Genomic DNA, 25118 nt, shown 5'->3' on the forward strand with positions numbered 1-25118 from the left:
GGCAAGCCGATGGCGCACTTCCGACAACCGCCCCATCTGCTTTGCGTGCGGTTGCGCCGGTCACGTCGCCCGCTATTGCAATCGCATGCAGGCGCCTCGATTCGGATCGACCGTCACCAGCCAGTCCAGCCGCCCATACTACGAGCCGCCGCCGCCTATGTCACCGACGTCACGCCCGTCTCCATCTACCCGCCGTTCGCCGTCCCCAAGACGCCGCTCACTGTCACCGATGCGGCCCCGTTCGGTCGCGCGCGACCAGGAAAACTAGTCGTCGCAGTCCAAGAGGCAAGGGCTGCGACGCTATCGAACTGCCAAAGCCCTCAGCAAAGCCCATCGAACGTAGTAGACGTGTTTGTAGATGGCGTGCGCACATTGGCCCTTGTGGACACTGGAGCTGCCGTATCCGTTATGGACGCTAAATTTAGCCGACTACTACGAAAAGTGACGACGCCGCTTTCCGGGCTCTCCCTCCGTACGGCCAGCGCCCAAAGTATTCACCCGACAGCGGTGTGTACAGCCCGTGTCATCATTCAGGACGCTCTGTACGCCGTCGAATTCATCATCATTTCTTCATGCTCTCACGAGGTCATCCTGGGTTGGGATTTTCTCGCTCGCCACGATGCCGTAATTCGTTGCGCACCAGCCGAAATAGAGCTCTCACCATTCTCCAATTTGACGCCGGCGAATAGTCCATCGGCTGCGACCAAGGTACTCGTCAAAGACGACACAACAGTTCCTGCAAACTCGTCAACGGCTGTGTCCGTCTATTGCACCGGTCTCTCCGACACCGTTGCACTCCTTTCTCCCTCTGACCGCGTTTTCACAAGGAAAGGTTTGCTGGTGCCATTTGCGACCGTGCAAGTCACTCAGGGCGACACCGATATTTTCGTTACGAACCCATACCCGTACATTGTTACGTTGGTGCGAGGGGAATGTCTCGGCAGAGCGGAAGCCCTCGAAGACGCACAAGTTATGGACGCACCGGGTGACACGCATTGTGCCAGCTCCCGTACGCTCAGTGCTGTTACCACATCCGACTCGTCACCCGCTGACGTGTTTGCTTCCTCCATTGCTGACAACCTTACGTCGGTCCAGCGTTCCCAGCTTCTGTGCCTGTTGGAAGAATTTCGTTCTTCGTTCGATGTCGCGCAAACTTCTCTCGGCCGCACGTCTGCTGTCACGCATCGCATCGACACTGGCGCCCAACTACCACTGCGGCAACGTCCCTATCGCGTATCTCCTGCAGAGCGTCGTGTAATTAACGAGCAAGTCGAAGACATGCTTCGCCGCGATGTTATTCGACCCTCAAACAGCCCATGGGCGTCTCCTGTCGTTCTCGTTGCGAAGAAGGACGGCTCTGTGCGGTTCTGCGTGGACTACCGACGACTCAATAAGATCACCCGTAAGGACGTTTATCCCCTCCCTCGAATAGACGACGCCATTGACATCCTGCAAGGAGCAGAATTCTTTTCATCGCTCGATTTGCGCTCAGGGTACGGGCAAGTCCCCATGGCTGATGACGCTCGACCGAAGACAGCGTTTGTCACACCCGACGGCTTGTACGAATTCAACGTCATGCCGTTTGGGCTGTGTAATGCGCCCGCGACCTTTGAGCGCATGATGGACACCGTTCTGCGCAACTTGAAATGGCACACGTGCCTGTGCTACCTCGACGACGTCGTCGTTTTCGCCCCGGACTTCTCCACGCATCTTCAACGCCTGCGCCTTGTTTTGACGCGTTTGAGCGACGCCGGGCTACAACTGAACCTAAAGAAGTGCCGATTTGCAGCACGGCAGCTGACAATACTAGGCTACGTCGTATCCAAGGACGGAATTCTCCCCGATCCAGCCAAGCTTCGGGCCGTGACAGAGTTCCCCAAACCTACGTCCGTCAAAGAACTGCGCAGTTTCGTAGGACTATGCTCCTACTTCCGGCGCTTCATACGAAACTTCGCGACCATCATATCGCCGTTGACGAAGCTCCTTGGCAGCAACGGGCCCCTCAATACGTGGTCGTCAGAGTGCGACGCCGCTTTCGCGAAGCTCCGTCGTTTGTTGACGTCTCCTCCGATACTACGCCACTACGACCCTGCGGCCCCTACAGAGGTACACACGGACGCCAGCGGTGTGGGCCTCGGCGCTGTCCTTGCACAGCGCAAACCTGGGTTTCCGGAATATGTCGTGGCATATGCAAGTCGCACGCTTACTAAAGCCGAGACCAATTACACCGTCACGGAGAAAGAATGCCTGGCAATCATCTGGGCCCTTACGAAGTTCCGACCTTATTTGTATGGTCGCCCATTTGATGTCGTCACCGACCATCATGCGCTGTGCTGGTTGTCGTCATTGAAAGATCCCTCAGGCCGTCTCGCCCGTTGGGCACTTCGCCTGCAAGACTACGACATCCGCGTACTGTACCGCAACGGACGCCAGCATGCTGACGCCGACGCCCTGTCGCGCTCTCCCTTGCCTGACGACAGTGCCCACAGCTCAGTGTCTCCCCTTGCCGTTTCTTCCATCGACATTCACACGATAGCTACCGAACAGCGCAAGGATCGCTGGATTGCCTCACTGATAGACTTGCTGACTGATCCGTCGGCAACACCACCCACTCGCGCGTTGCGTCGTCAAGTCCACCATTTCGCCGTTCGCGACGACCTCCTCCACCGACGCAACTACAGCGGCGACGGCCGCCAGTGGCTACTAGTAATACCCCGAAGTCTGCGTTCTGACATATGCGAGTCGTTCCACTCTGATCCGCAGTGTGCGCATTCTGGGGTATCGAAAACTTACCACCGCATCCGCCAACGGTACTTTTGGCGAGGGATGTACCGCTACGTGCAGAAGTTCGTTCGCTCCTGCATCGATTGTCAGCGCCGCAATACTTCAACGCACCTGTCGCCGACAGGTCTGCAACCTCTACCTTGCCCTGACCGGCCGTTTGGGCGTGTTGGCATCGATTTGTATGGGCCACTTCCTCTGACGTCCGCTGGTAACCGCTGGGCCATCGTCGCTGTCGACCACCTCAAGCGATACGCCGAAACTGCCGCCCTCCCAGCGGCTACAGCGCGCGATGTGGCCTCTTTCCTGCTCCACCGATTCATGCTACGCCACGGTCCACCTCAGGAGCTGCTCAGTGATCGAGGCCGTGTCTTCTTGTCAGAAGTCGTCGAAGCCATTCTAAAGGAGTGCAACGTTGTTCACCGCAAAACTACTGCTTACCACCCGCAGACGAATGGCCTCACCGAACGCTTTAACCGTACGCTCGGCGACATGCTCTCCATGTACGTCGCCGCCGATCACACCAATTGGGATGCCATTCTGCCCTTCGTCACCTACGCCTACAATACCGCCGCTCAGAGCACCACTGGTTTTTCTCCCTTTTTCTTATTGTATGGCAGGCACCCCTCGCACACAATCGACACAATCCTTCCATACAAGCCGGATCGGTCTGAGTGTGCGCCGATTTCTGCTACCGCCCGACTTGCTGAAGAGTGTCGCGAACTTGCCAAGACCTTCACTACGCATGGCCAAGAGCGGCAGAGGAGCATTAGCGGTGACAGAATCACTTCTGAGCCGGCGTTCCTCCCTGGAGCGCTCGTATGGCTCTCGATCCCTACCACTGCACCTGGCCTCTCTTCAAAACTACTGCCCAAATACGAAGGCCCCTACCGTGTCGTTGAACGCACATCCCCTGTAAACTACCTGATCGAACCCATCGATCCATCCTCGGACATGCGCCGTCGAGGGCGCGACATTGTAAACGTGGAGCGCCTCAAGGCGTACCATGACCCGCTCATTGTGACAAGTTGTTAGGTCGCCAGGCGGCTCCCTTTTCGCACCCGGAGTAATTGTAGCGAAGCTTATTGGAACCCTGAAGTGGGTCGTCCTCTCCGGCCCCTCCTAGTGGGTGGCCCTCTTCGGACCGAGCGCAGCTCGCGCAGAGTCGGCCCCGCCTTGACTGTCGCTGTCGTTCATCTTCGCCGAGCGTCCGCCAATAAACATCTTTATAATATATATATATATATATATATATATATATATATATATATATATATATATATATATATATATATATATATATATATATATATTATATATAGCTTCAAGCCTTTACCATGCATACGAAATGAAAACAGTTTCAAACAACTTATTCTCAACTTCGGATGTTTTCACGGTTCTCGGAGGTTAGCGTTCGCCCAGTTCAGAGACTTTACAAAAAGTTGTGGACGAGTGGTTACATAATATACAATTGTTTCCGCGGCAGTTGAATGCGCGCCAACAGGGCACCCGACCACGATTTCCTGCTTTTTCCTATATGACCTCAATATAGCGTCCACCACAATTTCGTGCTGAAGCTCCGGAGTATTTAAATAGCGAGTCTGCTCATCTCTTGTATAAATAAAGAGATGACCAGACGGGTAAAGCAAGCCTCTTTTGTCCCGCAGACGCGTGCAATCAGCTGCTCTGAACTGAGAATCACGTTTGTTTTCGGGCGATCGCTCGTAACATGAAGTGAGGCATACACGATCTTTCACTGTTATCGTTTCATTTTCTTTGGTTTGTCTTTTTTTAAGGCTAAAGCCTTAGATGCCTCATCACACACGAAAATTGACCGTCGGCGTCCCGCGTAGCCAACACGAATGATGCGCAAAATCATCACGCGATGACGTCTACAGAACATGTGAGGCAACTATGACGTCATTCAACGTGACGTCATATGATGACGCCATCGCATGACATGGTCGCTTTGCATTGTTGCCTCCGTGATCGGGGGCCGATCACGGAGGCAATGTAAAAGCAGGTGAGGTGCAGAAAGCTTGCAATGCCTTCGATCCTGTCGGCAGTCCGAAACCACGTTATGTGTAGAAAGCTTTCGGAGAGGGGCGAGGGAGATTCAATGGATAGACTGACGAAAAAGATGGCTTTCGTTTTCGAGTGATCTCAGGCGAATGCATAAGGAACCACGTTTTTTTTTCATGTAATTTTTTTCGCGTACATTTTACCTGTGCGGTGAGTTCTTCAAAATGTATGGCTAATATGCTGACATCGATATTGGTGACCACCACGTTTTTTTTATAACCTGACGGAAGCAAATCGTCAGACCACACATCGTCAGAATTATTTCTGGCTACAGAAAGCGGGTTTGCGCGCCACACACCATATTATATTGTTAATCTTTACACAAATGGCAAGCATGTCAAGTTAGTGATGCCATGACCTATCGGTCGTGTTGGGCATACGTACATTCGTGCCCCTCCGTGCTAATTTTAGTGTATACCACGTGAACGAGACGTGTGTAATTTTTTTACTTTTGGTACCGCGGCCACACCGACTGACACATTCCGCTTCGCATAAATTACTTGAAACAGCAGAGCGCCGGAGGCAGCCTTGTAAAACAAATCGAATGCACGAAATAAAAGATAGGATATGAAGGGTGCAAACGCATTAGCATGCATGAGCTAGTTACTACGTGCATATGTGCCACGTTCTCCTGGTTATCTCCAGTTTATTCTCTCCTGCAAGTTTACGTTCGTCATTCCACACGAAAGTAAGTTAAGCGCCTTTTCTCACGATGAATTGCGTGCAGGATGCGTTCATCAAACAGCCGCGGAAGTGTGGACCAATGCGGTGAGATACCAGCTGGAAGGATATATACAAAATCCCCGTTTCACAACATACAAAATAACAAACGCGTTCTCTGTGTGATGAGTCGCTGCAGTATTATGTTGCAGTGACACAGTATTAAATATTGCCCAGATTTCCGCAATTTTAGCTAATAGTGGCCAAAATATCACGCGCGTAGCAGACGCTCGCCGCTTGGACGCGGCTTCCGCCGCGGAGAAAGCCCACGGGTCCGGCACGGCAGCGCCGCGGTGCGGGAGTTCACTGCAAAAGGCCCTCGCTCCTCCCATGCATTCGCGCGGCGCTTTGGACACTCCCCCTATTCTAGGTCACTCTACTTGTGGTCGGCGCTACCAGAGAACACCCATGGCGCTACGGGCCACTGTCTTGTCGAGATCACCTGCGCTGATTAGAAAATTTTAAGTTGTACATTTATTTTTGTGGGCGAGGCCGGCAGACGGCCACTACAATCTATTAAAAACGCAAACAACGTCGTAAAGCCAGAACAATAGCTCTAATAACCGGCCTTTTACAGCTCAAGAACAACCTGCGATGCGCGTCTTTGGGCCCTTAAACTTGTACTGACATCTAGCAACAGCCATGAGCAACTCGAGAGGTTCGGGGACACGCTCGCTTGGTCACTTCTTTGCGTTTCTACCCTGATCGGGAGTGTGCGCGTATTACAGAACAGCCGCCACGCCACCATCGTGTACCGCCAAAGGCACATTTAAATTGTATCTACATTACAAAACAGTATTAGGTGTCGATTCTTTTAAGTTTGCTGCAATTTAATACTTTGCCAAAGTCAAGCATAGTCTTAGCAATCTGTAAGAATCTGATAACCGCGCAGTTTGGTACGGAGGGGTGCCGAGCGAGAAGAAGCGTAATCGCGGGGGTGAGTAGTTGTAGTGGGAACAGCCTGTCCGCCGCCAATGAGGATAGCGTTTCTGGGAGGAGATTCAAGCAAATGACGCCATACGCTGTGGTGTTTTTTTGTTGTCCGTAGGGTAGGGGAAAATGTCCGCCATTCGTAGTTTGCGGTGGCGTTGATGTTTTGTGCGCGTTGCGCGCGAGACCGCCGAGGGATGTGATCGAGTGGTGTTCCATTCGGCGAGGCCCAAACGCGTCGTTGTTCGATATGCGGTGCTCTGTGATGGTGCGCTTCGTCGTAGGCATCGGGCGCTGGATGGCAACCTGACTGCGGTTGAAAGGGACGTGTCTGTCACGTGGTTGGCGTTTTTCTTTGTTTGCCCTTTCGAGTAAGTTGGCTACACCTGGATGTGGGTTGTGCGTGCATCGTTCGTGCGAGATGGGACCGAACGGGTGAGTCGGCAAGAGGAGCGGCTGGCGGTGGTGTGAGGCGGTCGCATGGGCTCACCGCTGCCGCCCGCATGTTGTCGCCGGTGCCGTTCAGGATATGTTGCATAGCGGCGATGGCCCCCGCCCTGACGGAAGCGGCTAGCCAAGCGGAGAGCTTCACTCTGCCCCCGTGCGGTCACCACCCCGCCTCGGAGCCGTACAAACTGAACCTCTGGGACACCGTGACGGCGTTCGCCAATGCTAAGCTGTTCCGCGCCGCTCATGCCGCCGCCATGAACATGGGCAACGGCAGCTCGCCGCCGCCACCACCTCGAGGCAGTCCCGAGCTGCTCGAATTGGCGCGCACGCGACGCGGGCTGCTGGAGAGGCGCGCTGAACGACTCGAGCGGCGGCTGCGGAGGTTGCAGCTGCGCCAGGCGGTCCAGCACTCGGCGGGCCAGATGGCCGCTTTCTTCGAGCACCAGCAGACCTCCCTCGGGCTGCCCTGCCTCATGCCGCAGCGGCTGCTGCACCGCAAGCTGTCGCGCGACAGCGCCGACATCAAGGCCGAGTTGCTGCTGCAGAGCGAGGACGTCAAGAGTCTCTCGACGGCCGCGCTCGTCAGCTTGGTACGCAAGCTCGAGGAGTCTCACGGCTCGGCCGCCGCCGCTGCCGACCTGCGGCTGAGCGCGCAGGACCGCGCCGAGGGCGAGCGCGTCTCGGCCGCCCTGCGCGCCACGCTCGCCCACCAGGAGGGCGCCGTCGACTCGGACGCCACCGAGAGCAGCTCGGGAGGAGAGAGCGGAGACGAAGGCGGCGAGCCGCTGTGAGTACCCCTTCTTCGAACCTAATCGTTACGTCGAGCTAGATGGTGGCGAATGCGCAGGACGCGGGACATTTCTTCCATTCTCTAGCGCTGCCTTTACCTATCCGGCGGCTAAAAGACCTGAATGTTCAGGGTTTGGTTCGCTGTATGTTTCAAGTCGTACGTTAAGAGCCAACGTGCCGATTATCCAGCGTGAGTTCTTTCTTGCGAGTGGTAGAAGGCAGTCTCTCCTACCACCGGTTCCTTAAATGACGCCGCCGACAGATTTTTCTTACGGTGCTCGACCGCAATTTACGGACAGAATTCAGCTACCATTGGTTGCCAAAAATTGCGTCACCGAGTGCAGTAGTTTTTTTTTTTTTTCTCCCACACACGCACACATCAGTGTGCGGCATCGCGTTTCTAAAGTACTTTCGATTTGGATCCAATCTACGCCACACTGCAGCCTGCGCATAGAAGGGCCGATTGTGGCCGGTAAACTAAAGTGCAATTTCACTTTCTTTTGACGATACTTAGATTGACAGTAGCTATTCACCATGAAATTCTACTCTGCCGATCCCAATATTTTTATTCTTTGGGTACAGAAATAAGGGAAGAAGTTGTTGCCCTTTTGAGCATCGCCCTAATCTTCCCCAGAACTTTTGTCAGTGACCACCGGAATTCACTACAGCTAAAGGGGGCCGGCAGTGTTCTTCGTTTCTTTTTCAAAAACGATCGTTTTTTAGCTCAGAATTTTAAAAATGGGTACACCTCAGTTCGGTGTTCAGACCCCTAGCAGACTACGAAACAGGGCGTTTCATTCTATGTTGCCACTTGCTTCCAATCGTTACACACCTCTTGTCAGAACTCTCACCTCATAATGACCTTTACGAAACGTTGCACCTAGTGTCAGTCAAAATATGTGCCGTAGCAGTGGCTGCATGGCTGAGCGTTCGCTTCCAATGCGGGAGGTACCGGGTTCGATTCCCAGTGCCGACCGGGAACCCACCGGTTCCTACCTGGCGCTCGGTTGTTAATGGGTACTCATCTCGAAAGGTGGCCCCATAAGGTTCTGTGAAGGCCCCGGGCGCACCTTAACCCACCACAGCCTTGGTGAAATAGTTGAGCTGTGGGAGGCAGAGAATAGCTGCCTCCGGGTACCTACCAGTAGAATTGGTACAAGCGCACTTCTGGCCTGGTGCTCGGCAGAACGAAGTTCATAGTCGCTTGGGAGGGCACCCACCCTGTGCGAAATTGGCGGCATGGGACCGTGAGACCTAAAAATGTCATCCTCTTTTTTTTTTTTTTTTCTTCTGATAAAGTGTAAAGAATGAGCTGCTTGCTGGTTCATGCTGATACTTGAAATAAACTGAGGCACAAACAAGAAGTAAAGAATACACAGCAACTGATATATATTTGAGAGCCACACTTTTCTCAAACAGCCAATGTATGTGCAAAAATATAACCCAATTTTGCCCCAGTCTTCTGGATTACCTGTACAATGTATGCATTCTGGCCTCTTTGTACTACTCTACAATGGCAAGGAAATCTCCTGGGAAGCTTGTAAAAATGTAGTTTTGCGGAAATTTTTAGTGGGAAATTTGCAGTTGCTCTGCCCATATACAAATGCAAGCCCATTAGGCTAACCCAGACCAATTGCCATCGCCATAACTTGGCAAGGTGACGAGTGGCACTAACTCTGTTCCATACTGTGATCTCCATAAGACCACAGCGCCGCCGTGTGTGCCACCCGCCTTGTGCCAACTCGTTTGTGGAGCGTTTTAAGCTTCTCCCACCATAGAGTTTCCTAAAATTAACTAGAGGGGACTCTGGCGCTGCGATCGTTCAGCTACCATGGGAATGATGGGTAGTACACAAATTTGCCTAGTCTTCGTGCTTGCGGCTTCAAACGCACTTGCGGCTTTGTTTATTGCTGTGTTTTGGCGTTCGTTTTGGATAAAAGAATAGACCGTTGTGAACTTCGTGACCACGTTTGATTTGGTGAGTCTAAAAAAGGTAAGGTGGTGAAGTAAAACTGCTGACTTTTGCTGAACTTTGTTTTGCGACAAAGCGGATGTAGCCGACGCGGAGCCAAACGGAGCCGAAAGAACGAAGTTTAGACAAATTTGTGTACTACCCATCATTCCCATGCTGGCTGAAGCGTCATACGTTGCAGCTCCCATAGACACTAGCGCCAGAGTTCCCTCTAGTAAGTATTGTAGGAAACTCTATGTCTCCCACGACCGATGTCTTGGCAGGCCTGCAACTGATGTTTATAGCTATGCCATATAGGAAAGCTATCTGTGTAAACATAAGAAATAGAAAGAATTGATTTGTGTCACCTTTTGAAGTAGCTAACGGTAGGGGTGTGCGAATATTCGGAAATCTCGAATAACGAATCGAATAGTGTTCTATTCAATTCAGTACTAATAGCAGTACGAATAGCACACATTCGGAATACTGAATACTTTTCGAATAATTATCAGTGACTGAAAACATTGCAACATCAAGGGAGCACTTTTCTTGTTTTAATTATTGGATTGCCAAGACAGTATGCTATGCTCATCATGAAATTCATGATGTTGATTCATGAAACATTGCCTAATTTTTATTAAAAGGAAGAAAGAGCGAGCCTGTGCCTCCAGACCGGCCCTGCCTCAGCCAGGGTTGCCAGGTCGAACGGGCATAAAATAGCCAGAAAATTGGAAAAAGTAGCCAGCTTGAGCCAAGTGCAATAAATGTAGCCAAAAGTAGCCACACATGCATGAAAACGACTCCCACATTTTTATTTAAATAACTCATTGTAAAAGCCATTCGGCGAAAATGTAAATATGTGCAGCACGAACACTTCAAAACCATAATTCCTGAGATTCCAGCATAAAATGTTGACTTTAGCAATGATTTCATGCGTGACGATGTAGTGTTTGCGCTGCTCAAAGAAGGACTCTTTTAACGGGTCTTGCATGACTTTTCTTGATATGACTAGAAATTGCGATGATAAAAAAAAAATATTCGCCATGATGAGTGCGCTCAGTCACAGTTGCTGTCATTGAAGCACAAATTGCTGCCACTTTCGCAATAATTTCTTCCGTGATAATGAATCCAGAATCTCATTCCGTACTTAAGCCTAAGAAATGATATGAGTAGTTCGTCGGATATCCTAGAATTGATTGTTGGGCCAGTTGGTATGACATTCTGAAGAGAGCGCTAAAAAACAAGGACACAAGAGCAAAGTTGGCTACACAAGCACTCACTAACAATTGTTGTTAGTTAGCACTTGTGTTGTCGCCATTGCCTCTTGTATCGTAGCTTTTCAGTGCTCACTCGAAATGGGGGATATCAGATTTGTAATGTTGATGAGCGCAGATTGCCCTGGATGCGAATTGCTTTCGATTCCTGTTCACTTGCAATTGTGGTTTAAAGCCGTGTTCAGCAATGGGTGATCTGCAAAATGAGGCTCCATGCAACAGTTCTCGCTGAGCCCTAGCCAGGTATAAAAAAACATTTTTTGTGTGTGTGTATGCACGAAGCCTGCTTGACTGGCAGCTTATAAACTTGTAGTTTTTTTTCTAAGAAATGCTTTTTGCTAAGAAATGCTTCACATTTCTTAGCGAAGAAACACTTCGAGCGTTTCTATCGATCTATATATCTAGCCACCTATGTCTGGGTGCTCTCATGATTGCCTCCTTAACTTGGTGTAGGCCAAAATTGGCGTGGGAGGGTAAAAGGATTTGACGAATATGACTGTCAGGTCATGACATGAATAATGTGAAAATCTTGTTGCGTACGTCGTCAAACCCTTTCCTCCAGACACGTGTGGCACATACCCGTTTACCACGGGCCGCGGTGTACGGGTATGCACCACAGGTGATTGACAGTTTATATCTACCCAGGAATGGCGAGAACAGACATGGGTAATTTGAACGCGAGAGCGTTAAGAAAAACCGACATCGGTAGCGTTGGCCCGACGAATGGAAAAAATAAAAATTGGGATCCCAGCAGGAATCGAAGCCAAGCATTGTGCATGGCAATCGGGTATTCTACCGCAGAGCCCCGCCAGGTCTATAAACTGGTTTGGAAGAAGAGCCTATGCAGGCGTAATGTCGGTACAGCATCAATTGTGGTTGTGGTGCTGGCTATCTAATTTTACAAGAAAGCAATAAACTCTAGATATGTACTCCTACGATACAGGCATCATATCAGATTAAAGCCTGTGGTTCCAGTGTTGGCTGCGCTTATAAAAGCAGTCTTTAAACGTTAAACGTGTATTCCTATGATTCAGCAAGCTATTGGAACCATTGCTCGTCCCTGCTTATAGGAGCTTGGCTCAGTTTACGTTACTGTGACATTTTTTTTTCGGTTAAAGTTCATCATAATGTTCCTTTGTGACGGTCCCAAGTAAAATATTGTTGTATTATAGAATTGTATTGAGAATGGTTGCCTTACTATCTGAAAACTATTCCAATAGTATTCAACTTTTATTTGTATTCGATTCGTTGTCATCACTATTAGATTCGATTCGGTTCCAAAATTAACTATTTGCACACCCCTAGCTAACGGCCATCGACTGTCAGCTATGCATCACCGTCCATCAAATTGCTGCAACGATTATTCTAGTGCATATCTTGCAACACTGCTTAAAGGAGTACTGACACAAAAATTTTGAAGGTGAGATAACTTGTGGGATAGATTGGTGTGGGCACACACACATCATCTACGAAATATCAATGAATAATATAGCCTGGAAAATATTTAAAACCAATTTTAAAGTGCGTGTCGTGCCACTGCACACGAAACGCACCTTCGGTTTTCGTGTAAGCAACCTACTGCCCCCTGCGTCACGAGTTTGTGTTGGCTGCCATGGTCCTTGCGAGCGCTTTCTCCTAGCAGACCTTTTCAATGGAAAGAGGGGGCAGACCTGCACGGGAGTACAAAAAGCCGATCTCCTTGCCTCACCTAGGCAGTGCACTTTTGGGGAGTCACACATATTTACAACGCCTCAGAGGGAATTACAGTGGCACCCAGGAAGCCTTTGTTGAAAAGAGTTGTCAACAAGGTGCTCATGTGCTTGCGGTTTTGTGTGCACACATAACCAGCTATGTTTACACGAAAACCGCTCTGGGTCCCGTCTCTCGGCACTCTGAAACCGAAACTGCGACTGAGCACTACAAAGCCGTCTCAAAATAATTAACCATCGCACGCTCGAGCTAACGAGCCTTCCAGCCGTGATAAGTGGGTCGTTAGCTACCTATCTCAGCAGAAAAAAAAACAAGATGCAAAATTTTTGTGTCATTGCTTCTTTAAAGGGGCCATGACATGGTCACCCAACAATTTGTGGTTTTCAGTGAAAAATAAAAGTAGAGGGTCTCTTATCCCTATACATATATGTGAAAAATTCACTGTAAAAGAATAGTTCCGTGCAAAACAAGCCCTAGAAGTTGCCGGCTATAAACCCTGCCCACTGCCGTTTTGCCATGGCGTGTATCACATCGCATGCTGCATCGAGCGGAGCCGTCTTCTACCAAAGTTTGAGCTACTGCAAATTGTGAAATTTCACTGCCAAGCTGAAATAGCTCAACTGCATGCGCAGATGACCACGGCACAAAATTTTTCACCGGAATGCAGATGCATGCGTAGCAAACAGCTTGTTACGTTACGGCTCACGAGTGTGCCAGGGCTGCCTCTCGGGCTTTATTCTTTATTCTTACATATGCCCGCTTTGCCTCGAGGCGTAACAGCAGGGGGGTTACAGAGTTGAAAAAAATACATTTTCATTGACACTGGACACTTGCTCAGATGTCATACTATTCCATTGCTAAATAGTTTTAACAAAAAACGAATTTGCATACAGGTTCACCGTGGCCCGGCACGGCCTTATTTTGTGTTCATGGTCTGTGCGTTGAGAAATATAATCTGGCATTTTTAAGTAAATGTCACCGTCTATGCCCGTTTTTTTATGAAATATCTGGTATAAAAGCTTCAGACGCAATTTTTTACGACGAAACGACGACGAACTCCATTTTCATTTCGGTACAACTGTGATTTTTTCCATACCGACCCAAGACAAACCTGGCTGCTCTGTTTTGAATTATTTCTAATTTATTAATCAAACCTACTTGTGATGGGTCCCAAAGAGTACAGGCACATTCTAAAATTGGTCGAATGCAAGTGAGGTAAGCTGTGCTTCTAAGGCTAGAAACTGCACATCTCAAATTCTTTTGGATGTAATTCAGTGCTACTGCGGCTTTGGAAACCACATAATCTACATGCGCATTCCAGGAACAATCATGTGACAGTAACACTCCCAAATATTTGTACTTACATTTTTTGTCTAAATTATTTCCACTTAAATGATAATTTGCATCAATTATTTTTTTCTTTGTAAAACACACATGGACGCATTTATTCGTGTTTAAAGGGACTGTTTACCGCTCGGAAAAATTTTTCTGATTGTGGTTGAAAATGAGAAGATCGTTCGTCACATCGGCGCCAACGAGCATGCTTTTGCCCCATAAAAAAGGGATTATATTTTTAATTTGATGTTGAAAATCGTGAAAGAATGACCGCTAGCGTCACCCAACGGCGATGTGGTTCAATCCACTGGTATGACAAGAAATCCTCGAAAGTAGACTCGTTTTGCTTAAAAACAAACGTATAACTTTAAATTGTATTCTACGCACTTGAGGCACCTTTCGGTTGCGTCAGAGAGTAATTTTTTGCCTTTTTTTTTGTCACGCATCCAAAAAGGCGCTCGGTGGCGCTGCTTGCGGCGCTGCCTTCAATTTCGTCTGCTTCAACTATAATGCGCTGTGCCGTGCGGCCCTCCGCGCTGGTTGTACCGTGCCGCTGTATTGTTGTTAGGATGTCTCACATATGCTGTGCTGTGAAGGCGTGTATTTATTGTCTCTTTTTGATGAATCAACTTGGCTTGGATTGCGGCAGCAGTGCTAAAATACACGCATAGACTGCGCTTACAGCAAAACAAGTGTTCTGCAATCGTATAATAATGCTTACTTTAACCGCTAGCGCGCTGAAAACGACTGTTGCATTCATTACATTAGTGTTCAGCGAAAATAAAGTAATCCTACAGAAATCACATGTGCTTTCGGTTTTAATTTTTATCGGCACTACTATCGTCATCGAGTCTAACAACCAGTGTTGTGGGCATGTTTCACACCAATGGAAGAAGACCGAACGCAGATCGAAAAATTCTGTTTCAAGAATTTCTACACACTTTCCAGAGAAACCGCTGCAAGGTTGGGCACTTAAGACGGTATGCTTTCGATTGCGGTACAAAACAGAAAAGCAATGACGGACGGTAGGCAGTCCCTTTAACTTCATTTGCCGCTTAAGACACCATTGATGAATACGTTCAAGATCAGCCTGTAATTCAACGACATCATGTTCATTCTAGATTTTTCTGTAAACAACGCAATCATCAGCAAAGAGCCGTATACTTGAACCTATGCCTACGTTAGTGTCATTAATAAAAATTATGAATAGCAAAGGCCCCAACACAGATTCCTGTGGACGCCTGACATGACCTCAAGAAAATCCGATTTAATGCCATTCAAGACAATACATTGGCGGCGTTGTGCCAGGTAATTCTCGATTCATTTAAAAATTCTTTCATCTATGTTAAGTATTCATAATTTTTCAAGGAGCAGAGGATGGGAAACAGTGTCGAAAGCTTTGCTGAAGTCTAAAAGGATGCAGTCAGTTTGCCCACCTAAATCAATTGCAGATACTAGGTTGTTATAGAACTCAAGAAGCTGGATCGTACATGAAAGGCCTTTACAAAAACCGTGTTGAGCCTTCGTTATCAACTCGTTATCCAACAAATGCTTCATTATAGCTTTGTATATTATATGTTCAATAATCTTACACGATATCGATGTGAGATAGGTCTATAATTTGTGACGTCTTTTTTGTAACCTCCTTTGTGAATCGGGACTACATTTGCTACCTTCCAGTCTTGCGGCTACTACCAGTTCATGATGATTTTTCGAAGATCAGATGAAGGTAAAGCGCAATGGGGTGAGCGCACTGTTTTAGAACTCTTGTAGAGACACCATCAGGACCGGTAGCTTTACTTCCGTCGAGATTCCCCAGCAAGGCCTCAATGCCACTAACACTAATTTCGAGTGGTTGAATAAGAGGAACACAACTACCTGGCAAGGGTGAGCTCAATGCAGACTTGGGAAGAAAAACTGATTGAAAGTAATTATTTAAGCACTTGGCTTTTTCCGCATCGTCGGAAAGAGTGCGTTCATTGAAAATAAGTTCTTATGCCAACGGGATCAGACCCACTTCCCTTTAAATACTGCCAGAAAGGTTTAGGATTTAGTCTCATATTTTCATTTAATCGTTTGAAGAAATGCTGCTTTGCATTTTCTGACGCGTCTTTATATTCGCGTGTTAGTTCCTGTAGCTTCCTATAATGAACTTTACCTTTCGTTTTTTTGTATCTTTTAAATACGCGCCTTCGTTTCTTAATTAGTTTCAAAATACCATAAGTCACCCATGGCTTTTTACACTTCTTAAGCTTATCCGAGTCAATACTCGGTATGAACTGCTCTGAAAATATGTTTTTAAATATGCTCCACTACTAATCTACGCTGTGTTCTTCTGCCAGCAAATAATCGAGAAGCCTTACTCTCTGAATTACTCTCTGAATTTTCGTTCTAATACCTGCTACAACAACCTGATGGTCGCTAATCCCTGGAATAATATCAACATTACTTACTACATTTGGCTACTGGCGTGTTTATAAACATATTCATCGTAGATTAAGTTGTAAATGAAGTGATTAACCACGTACACTAAACCTTTGCCAGTTTATTTGTGAACACACATAGCACAGATTATGATTGAAATTGGGTGTCATGGCCCCTTTAAAGGGTCACTAAAGTGAAATGTTAAATCTGTTTAGACGCATTATTCTTTTGGGACTTAGTCATTAGTTTTGCCATCATAAGTTAATCATCTTAAAGGGAAATGAAGGTCAAGGTTTAATCTTTCATCAGTTTAGCGTAGCGCCTTTGATGATTGCATCTAGAGCTTGTGACAAACAACTGACCATTGACCAACTGAGGAGCCTTGAGTAGGGTGTCCATATTACCTTACAGGCCCCAGAGGAGCAGTAAAATGGCATGAAGATTAGCCACACAGAAGGCAAGATCTATATGTTAGAAGGGAAAAAGAAACACTCTATGCAAATGTAGCTATACAAACTCCAGAGAACATATGAAGTTGCAATTGTTTGCAGAATTTAGGAAGAGTTTTCAAACCTGAAATGGTTTTGACAATTTTGTACAAATGCATTGAGCCAGTAAAGCAAGTCCTAAGGATCACTTGCAGGCCAACTTAAGCTCTCTGCGTTAAAATAAGACTTTAAAATGCGAATTGCTACAGGTTGCAGCGGTTCAGCCAAATGAGTTTTCACATTCTTGCTTCCACTCTACATAGAATTGTTCCATTAAAGGGGTACTGACACAAATTTTTTCAGTTGTTGTTTTCTTGCATCAGATGAAAGGCCAATTCCTTAAAGGAGTGGTGACAGAAAATTTGTCAACCGCTGTTTTTTGCTCTTAGTCAATGTCTACTGACTCGATAATAGCGGCAACGAAACTCGTTTGCCCCAGCGTGAGATTAATGTAATTATATGCTCGTATGTTACTACCGGAGGCAGTTTCGATATTGAAGAGCACTCGGTGGCCCCGTGACGTAGCCGGCCTACTTGATCAGGTGACCGCGAGAGCCAGTGACGTCACTGGCCAGCTTCTGCCATGTTGTCAGCGCTGCTGTTTCGTCTGCTGTGTTGAGCAGGTGTTGAGCGTTGCGTGTGCTTGTTTCCTCGATTGTCAAACTACGTTGCTTATCTAGTGCAGCAGTGGACGAAAGAGCTGGGAGGAGTGTAAAAATCAGTAAGAAAAGCTCAATTCACTTTGCGACTCTCGCTGGTAGCTGCGATTTTGTTCTTGTCGTCGTCGTCCAACTGAGGCGACGTTTACCACCAGGCTTGGAGTAGCCGCAGCATTAGACCTGCTGAAACATTTTCGCTCCGATCATTCGTAAAGTAGCAGGATGAGAAGTGACGAAGGAAGCAGTGAAATCACAACATTGGCGCTCTGTAAGAGTGTTTATGCGTAACATGCAAGTGACGTGATGTACGCTTTACTGACTCGTATTTATATCGCGCAACACCGCGTTCTCAAGGCATACCAATCCCACGTACGCACGTTGGAGGACCGAAGCAGTTATCTGTCCACTACGCAATATGATCCCGGCAGCAGAGAGCTTTAGTTCGTCTGTAGACCTCTAACGTTTGCGGGCACCTGGTTACCGGAGCTGTTGACGGCTGCAGCAGTAGCAGCAAGTGCAGAACCCATAGGGACATCTTGTGGCGTTTTGTCCAACTACAATAATTTTTTTTCTTTTTTTTCCCGTCGCGTTGCTGTTCTTGCTGAAAAAAAAAAAGCAATGAGAATACTGTGAGTTGCTAATTATCTAACTGCTAATGCTTTACACAGAATCAGTAAGCGGGTAAGTCGCTGCGATGTTATATTGTAGGTTTCTGGTTAGGCTATGCATCATCAGGTGTCGCTACCAGCGTTGTCAGTCTCGTATGCGCCTCCAGTAACCCGGGCAGAACTCGCGACGTACGTGGTATCCGCTCGATGACCTCATCGTCTTTTGCTTCTATTTCCGATTCGGCATCGTTGAGTTTCCGCCATGCCCTTCAGCCCACAGTCGATTGACGGCAGCATTTAGAGGCGAACCATTGCATTTTGCCACCAGGGAAGATTGACCGGTGTCTTGCCCATGCGTGGTCGTCTCTGATACTGGCTGCTCCCAGATGAAAGCCACCTGGTCGAGGTTCAAAATCATCGGTGACGTGTGCTGGTTGATTGCGCTGGAAAGCGGCATAGAAATGCCATGTCCCGCACATATCGGTGCGTCAGTGTCCCGCTGGTAGCAGGAAAGCGACGAACATCTGCATGAAGTACAGAAGGGGATTAGCCGACTGCATCGTTGAGTTGCCGCCGCGCCCTCTTAAAAGCTAGTTTCGGTTTCTACTGTACCCTGACGTCGCAAGACGATATGAGCTTCTTGTCACGTGCTCACGCAAGACATTGTGATGTTTCCACGGCCATCCGCGCCACGCCTTCGTTGGTGACGCAGGAGCGGCTATTTTGAATGTTTTGCTGATGTATAAGTGGCCATTTTGGAAGTTTTGGTACCTGACATCATCATAACTAGTCATACAGCGTGAAGTCACGAGAATTAGTACTGTAGCCTGATGTCAAGCTAGTGTCAATGCCACTGGGTGTGCCACGGGAAAATTGATCTTAATATCAAAATAAAATATCTTATCAGCATTTGCTGAGCTTCACATTTGCACATAGCTGTCTCCGTATGCAGTAGATTTGTATGGCAGAGTAGGCATGCCTTCGTAAAATGGTGTCTGTACCCCTTTAAGCGCAGCACCAGTCTGGTTGGATATGTCCAGTCTACGTCACTGAACCTACAGTGGGCAGCAAACGTCATCTGCCTGTGTTTAAACGTGCTCAACGTTGATGTGAGCCGAGTGACAGTCTTTATCTCAAGGTTTCTGTTCTCGGACACCATGAATTGCCGTAGGCGCGTTGTGTGCTGCAAATCTTGTAAATCTTGACTTGTAAAGCTCCAACATTGTGCAAGGCATGTAAGGCAACTGGCAAGCGGAGAGTCTTCAGCTCGTCGGTACATTGAGCGTCGGGCTCTCGCTATCCGATCAACTCCAGGATCCACGAGTCTGCAGCTGTTACTTCACCCCTGAAGACACAACCACATTGCCCGAGTTTGCGCTTATCGGTGATCGTTCTCAAATAATTTTTGTGTGTCCAAATACTTGGCATTTGCAGATTGTAGGCGTAGGGGAGAATAAAATGAGAATGGCTTTTGGTGTTGTGGCACCTGGTGGAGTAGATCTCAACTACTCCGTGATGCGCTTAGTCTTCACCAGCGATAGGCAGTGTTGAGAAGGATGGTCACTGATTATTGCCCATAACTGCTTTGGTACATGGTGCGTCGCTTAATTTATGGTGCTAATGATATGATAATTCTGTAGCTTAAATGGTGACCAAATTTCAAAAATCATTTCTGAGTCCCTTTAGAGGCACTGACAACCAATTTTTATGGTACCTGTTTTTTTATAGTGCAACGGAAAGCTTTCCATCCAATGCGTCTAATCACGGAGGGTACCACGGAAAACGCCGTGAAACATTTATAATCAGAATTTTTCTGTCTGTAGCGATTGTGAAGTCCTACACACATGACACATGCTACAAACAATGGAAGGTGAGCACAGCAGTGGTTCGTGTTGGTAAACTGCGGTTTGCTGTGCGTGAATGCACTCCACGTGCATGTGCCGAGGCTCGACATGTTTCAGTAGTTGCCGTGAATGCAGCACTGCTTCTCAGCGTGCAACTCCTTTTACCTCGTAAGCAGCACAGAATCAAGTCGCGATAAATAATATTTTGAGCCCTTATTTTGTTGCGCATGAAAATACCAGGCTATGTACAGCAAAGTAAACGACTCCATAATCCAGCTTCAAGGCGGCTTCTAACAGGCTGTACAACATACCGGTTTCTTGTGACCAATTAAGTGCAGTTTAAAAATGTAAATTCCACTCGGCTTGTGAAAATGATGCTTGTATCTGTCTCTACAATTCACGTTTTTTTTTTTTTTTGCAATTTTATCAGATTCTTATCGCATGTTCTGGCCAGTTGTCGATCCCTTTAATGTAGCGATATCACCTGGAAGGTTATCCCGGGTGATATCTGCACAGCAGTGCGGATATCACCTGGAATAACCAGGTGATATCCGGGTGAATAACCAGTATAATTCTGCACAGTAGTGCAGAATTATTTAATGGTTATGCGCGGCCAAAAGTGCACCTGAAACTGAGGTGATTATGAAGTCTGCTAGATGTGCGTGAAGGAATTTCAAGCAAGAGGTGGCTAGGCCATGGGTTACAGTAGTATTTATGAAAAAGGCCAACAAAACGGTGGCAGTGTAAGTTAGTAAGCGAAATATCCCATTTAGTTAGGTTAATGCTGGATTGACGATTGTAATTACTTCTCATAAAGCAGGCAGCACAGTTTTGATGGATTCCAGTTTATCTGTTGACTAATTGTGCACAAGGGAATAAGGACAACCCTTGCGAAGAAAGTTCAACTTCCGTAAGAATACCACTGTGCCACTGCACACTTTGCTTCGCAGGTCAGCATTGAATTTCTCTATTACCATCTGTGCTTTGTGCAAGCAAGCCAGTGCATCACGTGGATAAATTTGGTCTTGATTTGGAAACATGACTGCAAGAGTTTTGTAACCAAGTATTATCAGGGTGGAAAAAGCATGTTCTGCCAGCACTTGTTGGTGCCATTTTAATCAGTGGTAGGTTGCTGCTTTTATAATGTACACTCGTACGTGGAAAAAATGCTGCGCATACGCCCTACGTATCAGCAGACAGCGCAGCTCGTAAACGGGAATAGTAAGGAAGAAGCGCCAGCTGCATGGCACAATGCATCGGGGACCTGGCGAATTTTAACATTTGTTCCACCTGTACTGCCGTTGCCCCTTGACAGCACTGTGCATGCAAGCAATGCCGTTTTTATGCTACGTGACGGCTAAGATAACGCTCACAAAGATGACGCGTAACAGAACTACCCAAGCACTCACACAGCCCAAGCAGTGTGCATAAACGGAACTACAGCATAGAAAGCTTCGTGCAACTGTTATGGCATCAGTAAATGCAACATGGAGGCGATTGTACATATTACATCATTATGGAGATGACAAGGTACCTTTTCCTATACACCAATTTCGCAAGAAGGCTCCCGTTTTTAAAGCGCTCCACCGCCACCTAGCGTCTGCAATGTTTCACAGTCCTTCCGGTGTGTGGGTTTCCGCGGCGGTGTATGCAGCGTATACGCTCAGGTCACAAGGTACTGCTGTTCTTTGTGGCACACAGGCAAAACAGCAACGCTTCGCGAGTGTAAAGGCGCTGGTAAATAATTGCTTAGCTGTCAGTTTCAAAATGGCTGAAACAGCAAGCAGCGGTGGCCCACAAGACTTTCCCGCAGCAGCGCCGACGATGAGTAGACTGCCAATGCAGTTCTTCAGTGTAAATTGGTAATTGCTTTGTATGTTTTGTTATAGTTGGCCTAGTGGGGTTCTTGGAATATGCACTATAAAAGAACATTTAGGACAACTCTCGAAGTAATCGGAGAAACTTAAATGGAGACGAGCGAACACGTAGGCCATTGTCCGGCTGCGCGCTAGGTGCGCGCATTAGTGTTTCAGATGACTCTCAGGTTTCCGTGCCGTGATTATTCACGTTCAACGTAACTCTAATCCCTAACAGACCATTTGGTTCCGCTTGGCACATTGCAATACAATGTTCATGGAACGACAGGAGCACAAACACCCACGCCTGTGTTGATTCGCGTCGCGGTTGTAGTTAAAAGCTTGTGGCTTGGGATTGTTGCACAGGATAAGAAACAAATGTACGACGGGTGAGCTCAAAACTCGGCGTAGAAACAACACGATGATCAAATGAAAATAAGCCTGTTGCACATCTGGAAGCATGGCACGGCGTAAGTTCGCTTCGGCGCCAGCCGCCGCCACTAGCGATACGCCGAAAGGGTGCCCGTTTTTCGTAACATTATTGTCAGTTTGCTTTCTGGCGAGTATTTGAGAAGCATTACGACGAGCGCACGTGTCCAGGTAACGACCTGGCTTTAACGAACGTGGGCCAATTATTCACGACACCCATGCAGGTAGCCGCGCGAAAAGAAAAAGAAAGGTGCGGCTGTCATAACGCTACCCCAGTTATCGTCACAAAATTGACAAGTCGAGAAAGAACGTGCTCTCGACGAAACGTGTTAGACGCGTACCTGCGCCAAAAAACACATGTCATGCGGGCCTGTCTGTCATGTAGATTGGAAAGTGCTAATTTGATAATCTCGAAATTGCACGCGCTAAGATGGAACTTAGAATAACAGAGAGCTGAGCTAGTTGGTAAGTATTCATTCTAAAAAGACAGGGCGTGCAAACACGGACACAAGAAAGAAGTCGGGACACCACAAACGCCGACTAACAACTGAAGAGACGCACAACGGCGGAAAAAAAAGGGCACGAAAACTTATCTGCGCATGCCCATGTGCAGATAAGTTTTCGTGCCTTTTTTTTCCGCCGTTGTGCGTCTCTTCAGTTGTTAGTCGGCGTTTGTGGTGTCCCGACATCTTTCTTGTGTCCGTGTTTGCACGCCCTGACTTTTTAGACTAAGATGGAACATTTTCTAGCCACAGGCATTGTAAATCATGTGCTGTAGCATAGAAATCAGAGAGGTTGATGTTATGAGAGAACAACTCTTGGCCAAACATTTTGTGTGTTAATCGTCAGCCTTGACATTGGTTCTCTTTGATGCAGATAAGTGTACCAGCACCCAAGCACAATCACAAGCTGGTGTGATGACTTGAAAAAATGGCCATAAGTGCAGACAGAAGTAGGCGTGCTACATAAGAGAAGCAAAGTCATTTAAATGCATTGTGCACTTCGCATGCTTCGGCTGCCAGTCTTTTACGCTTCCGTAGCTGCTGCCGCAGCCAAACGTAGCGCAGTGGTAGTTTGTCGACCTGTTCTCGTCCAACATTTCGATTTGCAGCACCACAATTCCTTCAGTGCATCGACAAATGGAAGCACGCTGACCTCTCACGCACCATGCAGTGCAAAACTCGGGAATCCGCACACACCAGCGGCAGCGGTCGGACGGTTGGACACGCAGTGGAGAGAGAGAGAGCGGTGAAAATACACCAGTTCGAGGCTACGCTCCTTCTCTCCTTGAAAACAGTCTATAAATAGAAAGTGGACATGGAAAAGCCCTAACCAAGAAACAAAGAACGAAATAGATATCATTGTGTGCAGGGATCCAAGCATAATGCACTATGCAGCAACAGAGCCAGTCTAGTCAAGACATCATTTTGAAGCATCTGTTCTTGATTCAGGCGCCACTGACATGATTGTAATGACTGAGACCTGGTTGAACGATAAAATTCGGAAATTGTTTTCGACGACACTAAAAAGATTGTCAAACTAGAAAAACCCCCCTTTTCGTCTTGTGAAATGCACATCTGCTCGTTCGAATGATTATTGTAACGCACAGCATGCATCTCGCATCGTGCTAAGAGAAGCAAAGGTAGTCTTCTTTAATATACATTTTTTCACATAAACACTTTGCGCAGATTGCCCGCAAATCGAAAGATGTCATAGGATCGGCAGACGTTACAGAGGTTGTACCAGCCCCATTATATGTAACAAAAAGATGTAATGACTAAACTTGCCATATATGAACTATTTATTTGCTTTCGATTGAGGTATAAAGTGGAGCACCACATTGTGTAAATTGCATCTCAATGTGGGCTAACATGAAGATCACAAGTTCATTTTTTTTTTCGTGGTAGATTTAAAATTCTCGGTGGTCTGAAAACATTTTTAATGCAAAATATACCTTCCGTAGAGTAAGTATTGTTTACTGAGATATTCATACATAGTGCAATATTTCGAGAGAAAAAATGCCAACATAGAACATTTTGCAAGATTTCTGGAGACGTGCGTGGCAGAAAAATTTCAGTAATATTATTGAGCTTCAAACGCCTCACACAAACGCCTTTGCTTACTATGTAAATCAAATTTGGCATTGAAGCAAGAAACTATACTCCCAGTATTAATTTTCTGACAAACATCACTCAGACATCATGCGAAAATCGGGAGGCTCCCACAGGGCCCAAAATATTTTTGTCTCCGAAATATTCTAGCAAATTCAATGTTTTCAATGCACTGAATCAGCACGATTTAAAAAAAAATACATTTGAGATGGTTGCCGAAATGGCTCGGACGTTTGATTGGAATGGCCAAGTGCTGAGAGGAACCGCCTCCCCCTCCATCGCCTGCATTAAGGACATGTCACCTTTCAAGTCTGCACTGACCGATTATATCTTGAGCCTTTAATAACAGATTGTAAGAACATGTATTTTCATTAATTTGTTGTAGTTTGATGTTCTATTTTTACTGCAGTTTTTGTTAATTTTACTCGCCCCCTCTGTTATGTGTTTTTGTGCCCTGGGGGTTATGTCAATAAATAAATAAATAAATATAGAAGTAGTGAGAAAGATGAAAAGCAGCAACAGGATGGTGAGGGCCAAGATCATAATGTAAGAAGAGGCAGAATACAATTAATTGCTAAAAATACAGGCAAACTTGTATTTAACCTAGCTAAAAGCAAAAGAATTGAGGATTGCAATGGACCATTTTGCTTTCACCTGGTGGTGAAGTCTGACGAAAG

General features: G+C 47.1%; 1 protein-coding gene across 1 annotated transcript in view; it reads left to right on the forward strand.

Annotated features, from left to right (window-relative positions):
* Positions 1-6567: 6567 nt before the first annotated feature.
* The window catches only part of LOC119393148 (KAT8 regulatory NSL complex subunit 1), a 118048-nt gene continuing 99497 nt past the window's right edge, over positions 6568-25118 (forward strand). Inside the window, exon 1 of the mRNA XM_037659967.2 lies at positions 6568-7750. Coding sequence (XP_037515895.1) covers positions 7017-7750 — 734 coding nt within the window. The 5' untranslated portion in view covers positions 6568-7016. The remainder of the gene's footprint in view (positions 7751-25118) is intronic.

This window comes from Rhipicephalus sanguineus, chromosome 5 (assembly GCF_013339695.2).
Source record: "Rhipicephalus sanguineus isolate Rsan-2018 chromosome 5, BIME_Rsan_1.4, whole genome shotgun sequence".
Taxonomy (NCBI): Eukaryota; Metazoa; Arthropoda; class Arachnida; order Ixodida; family Ixodidae; genus Rhipicephalus; species Rhipicephalus sanguineus.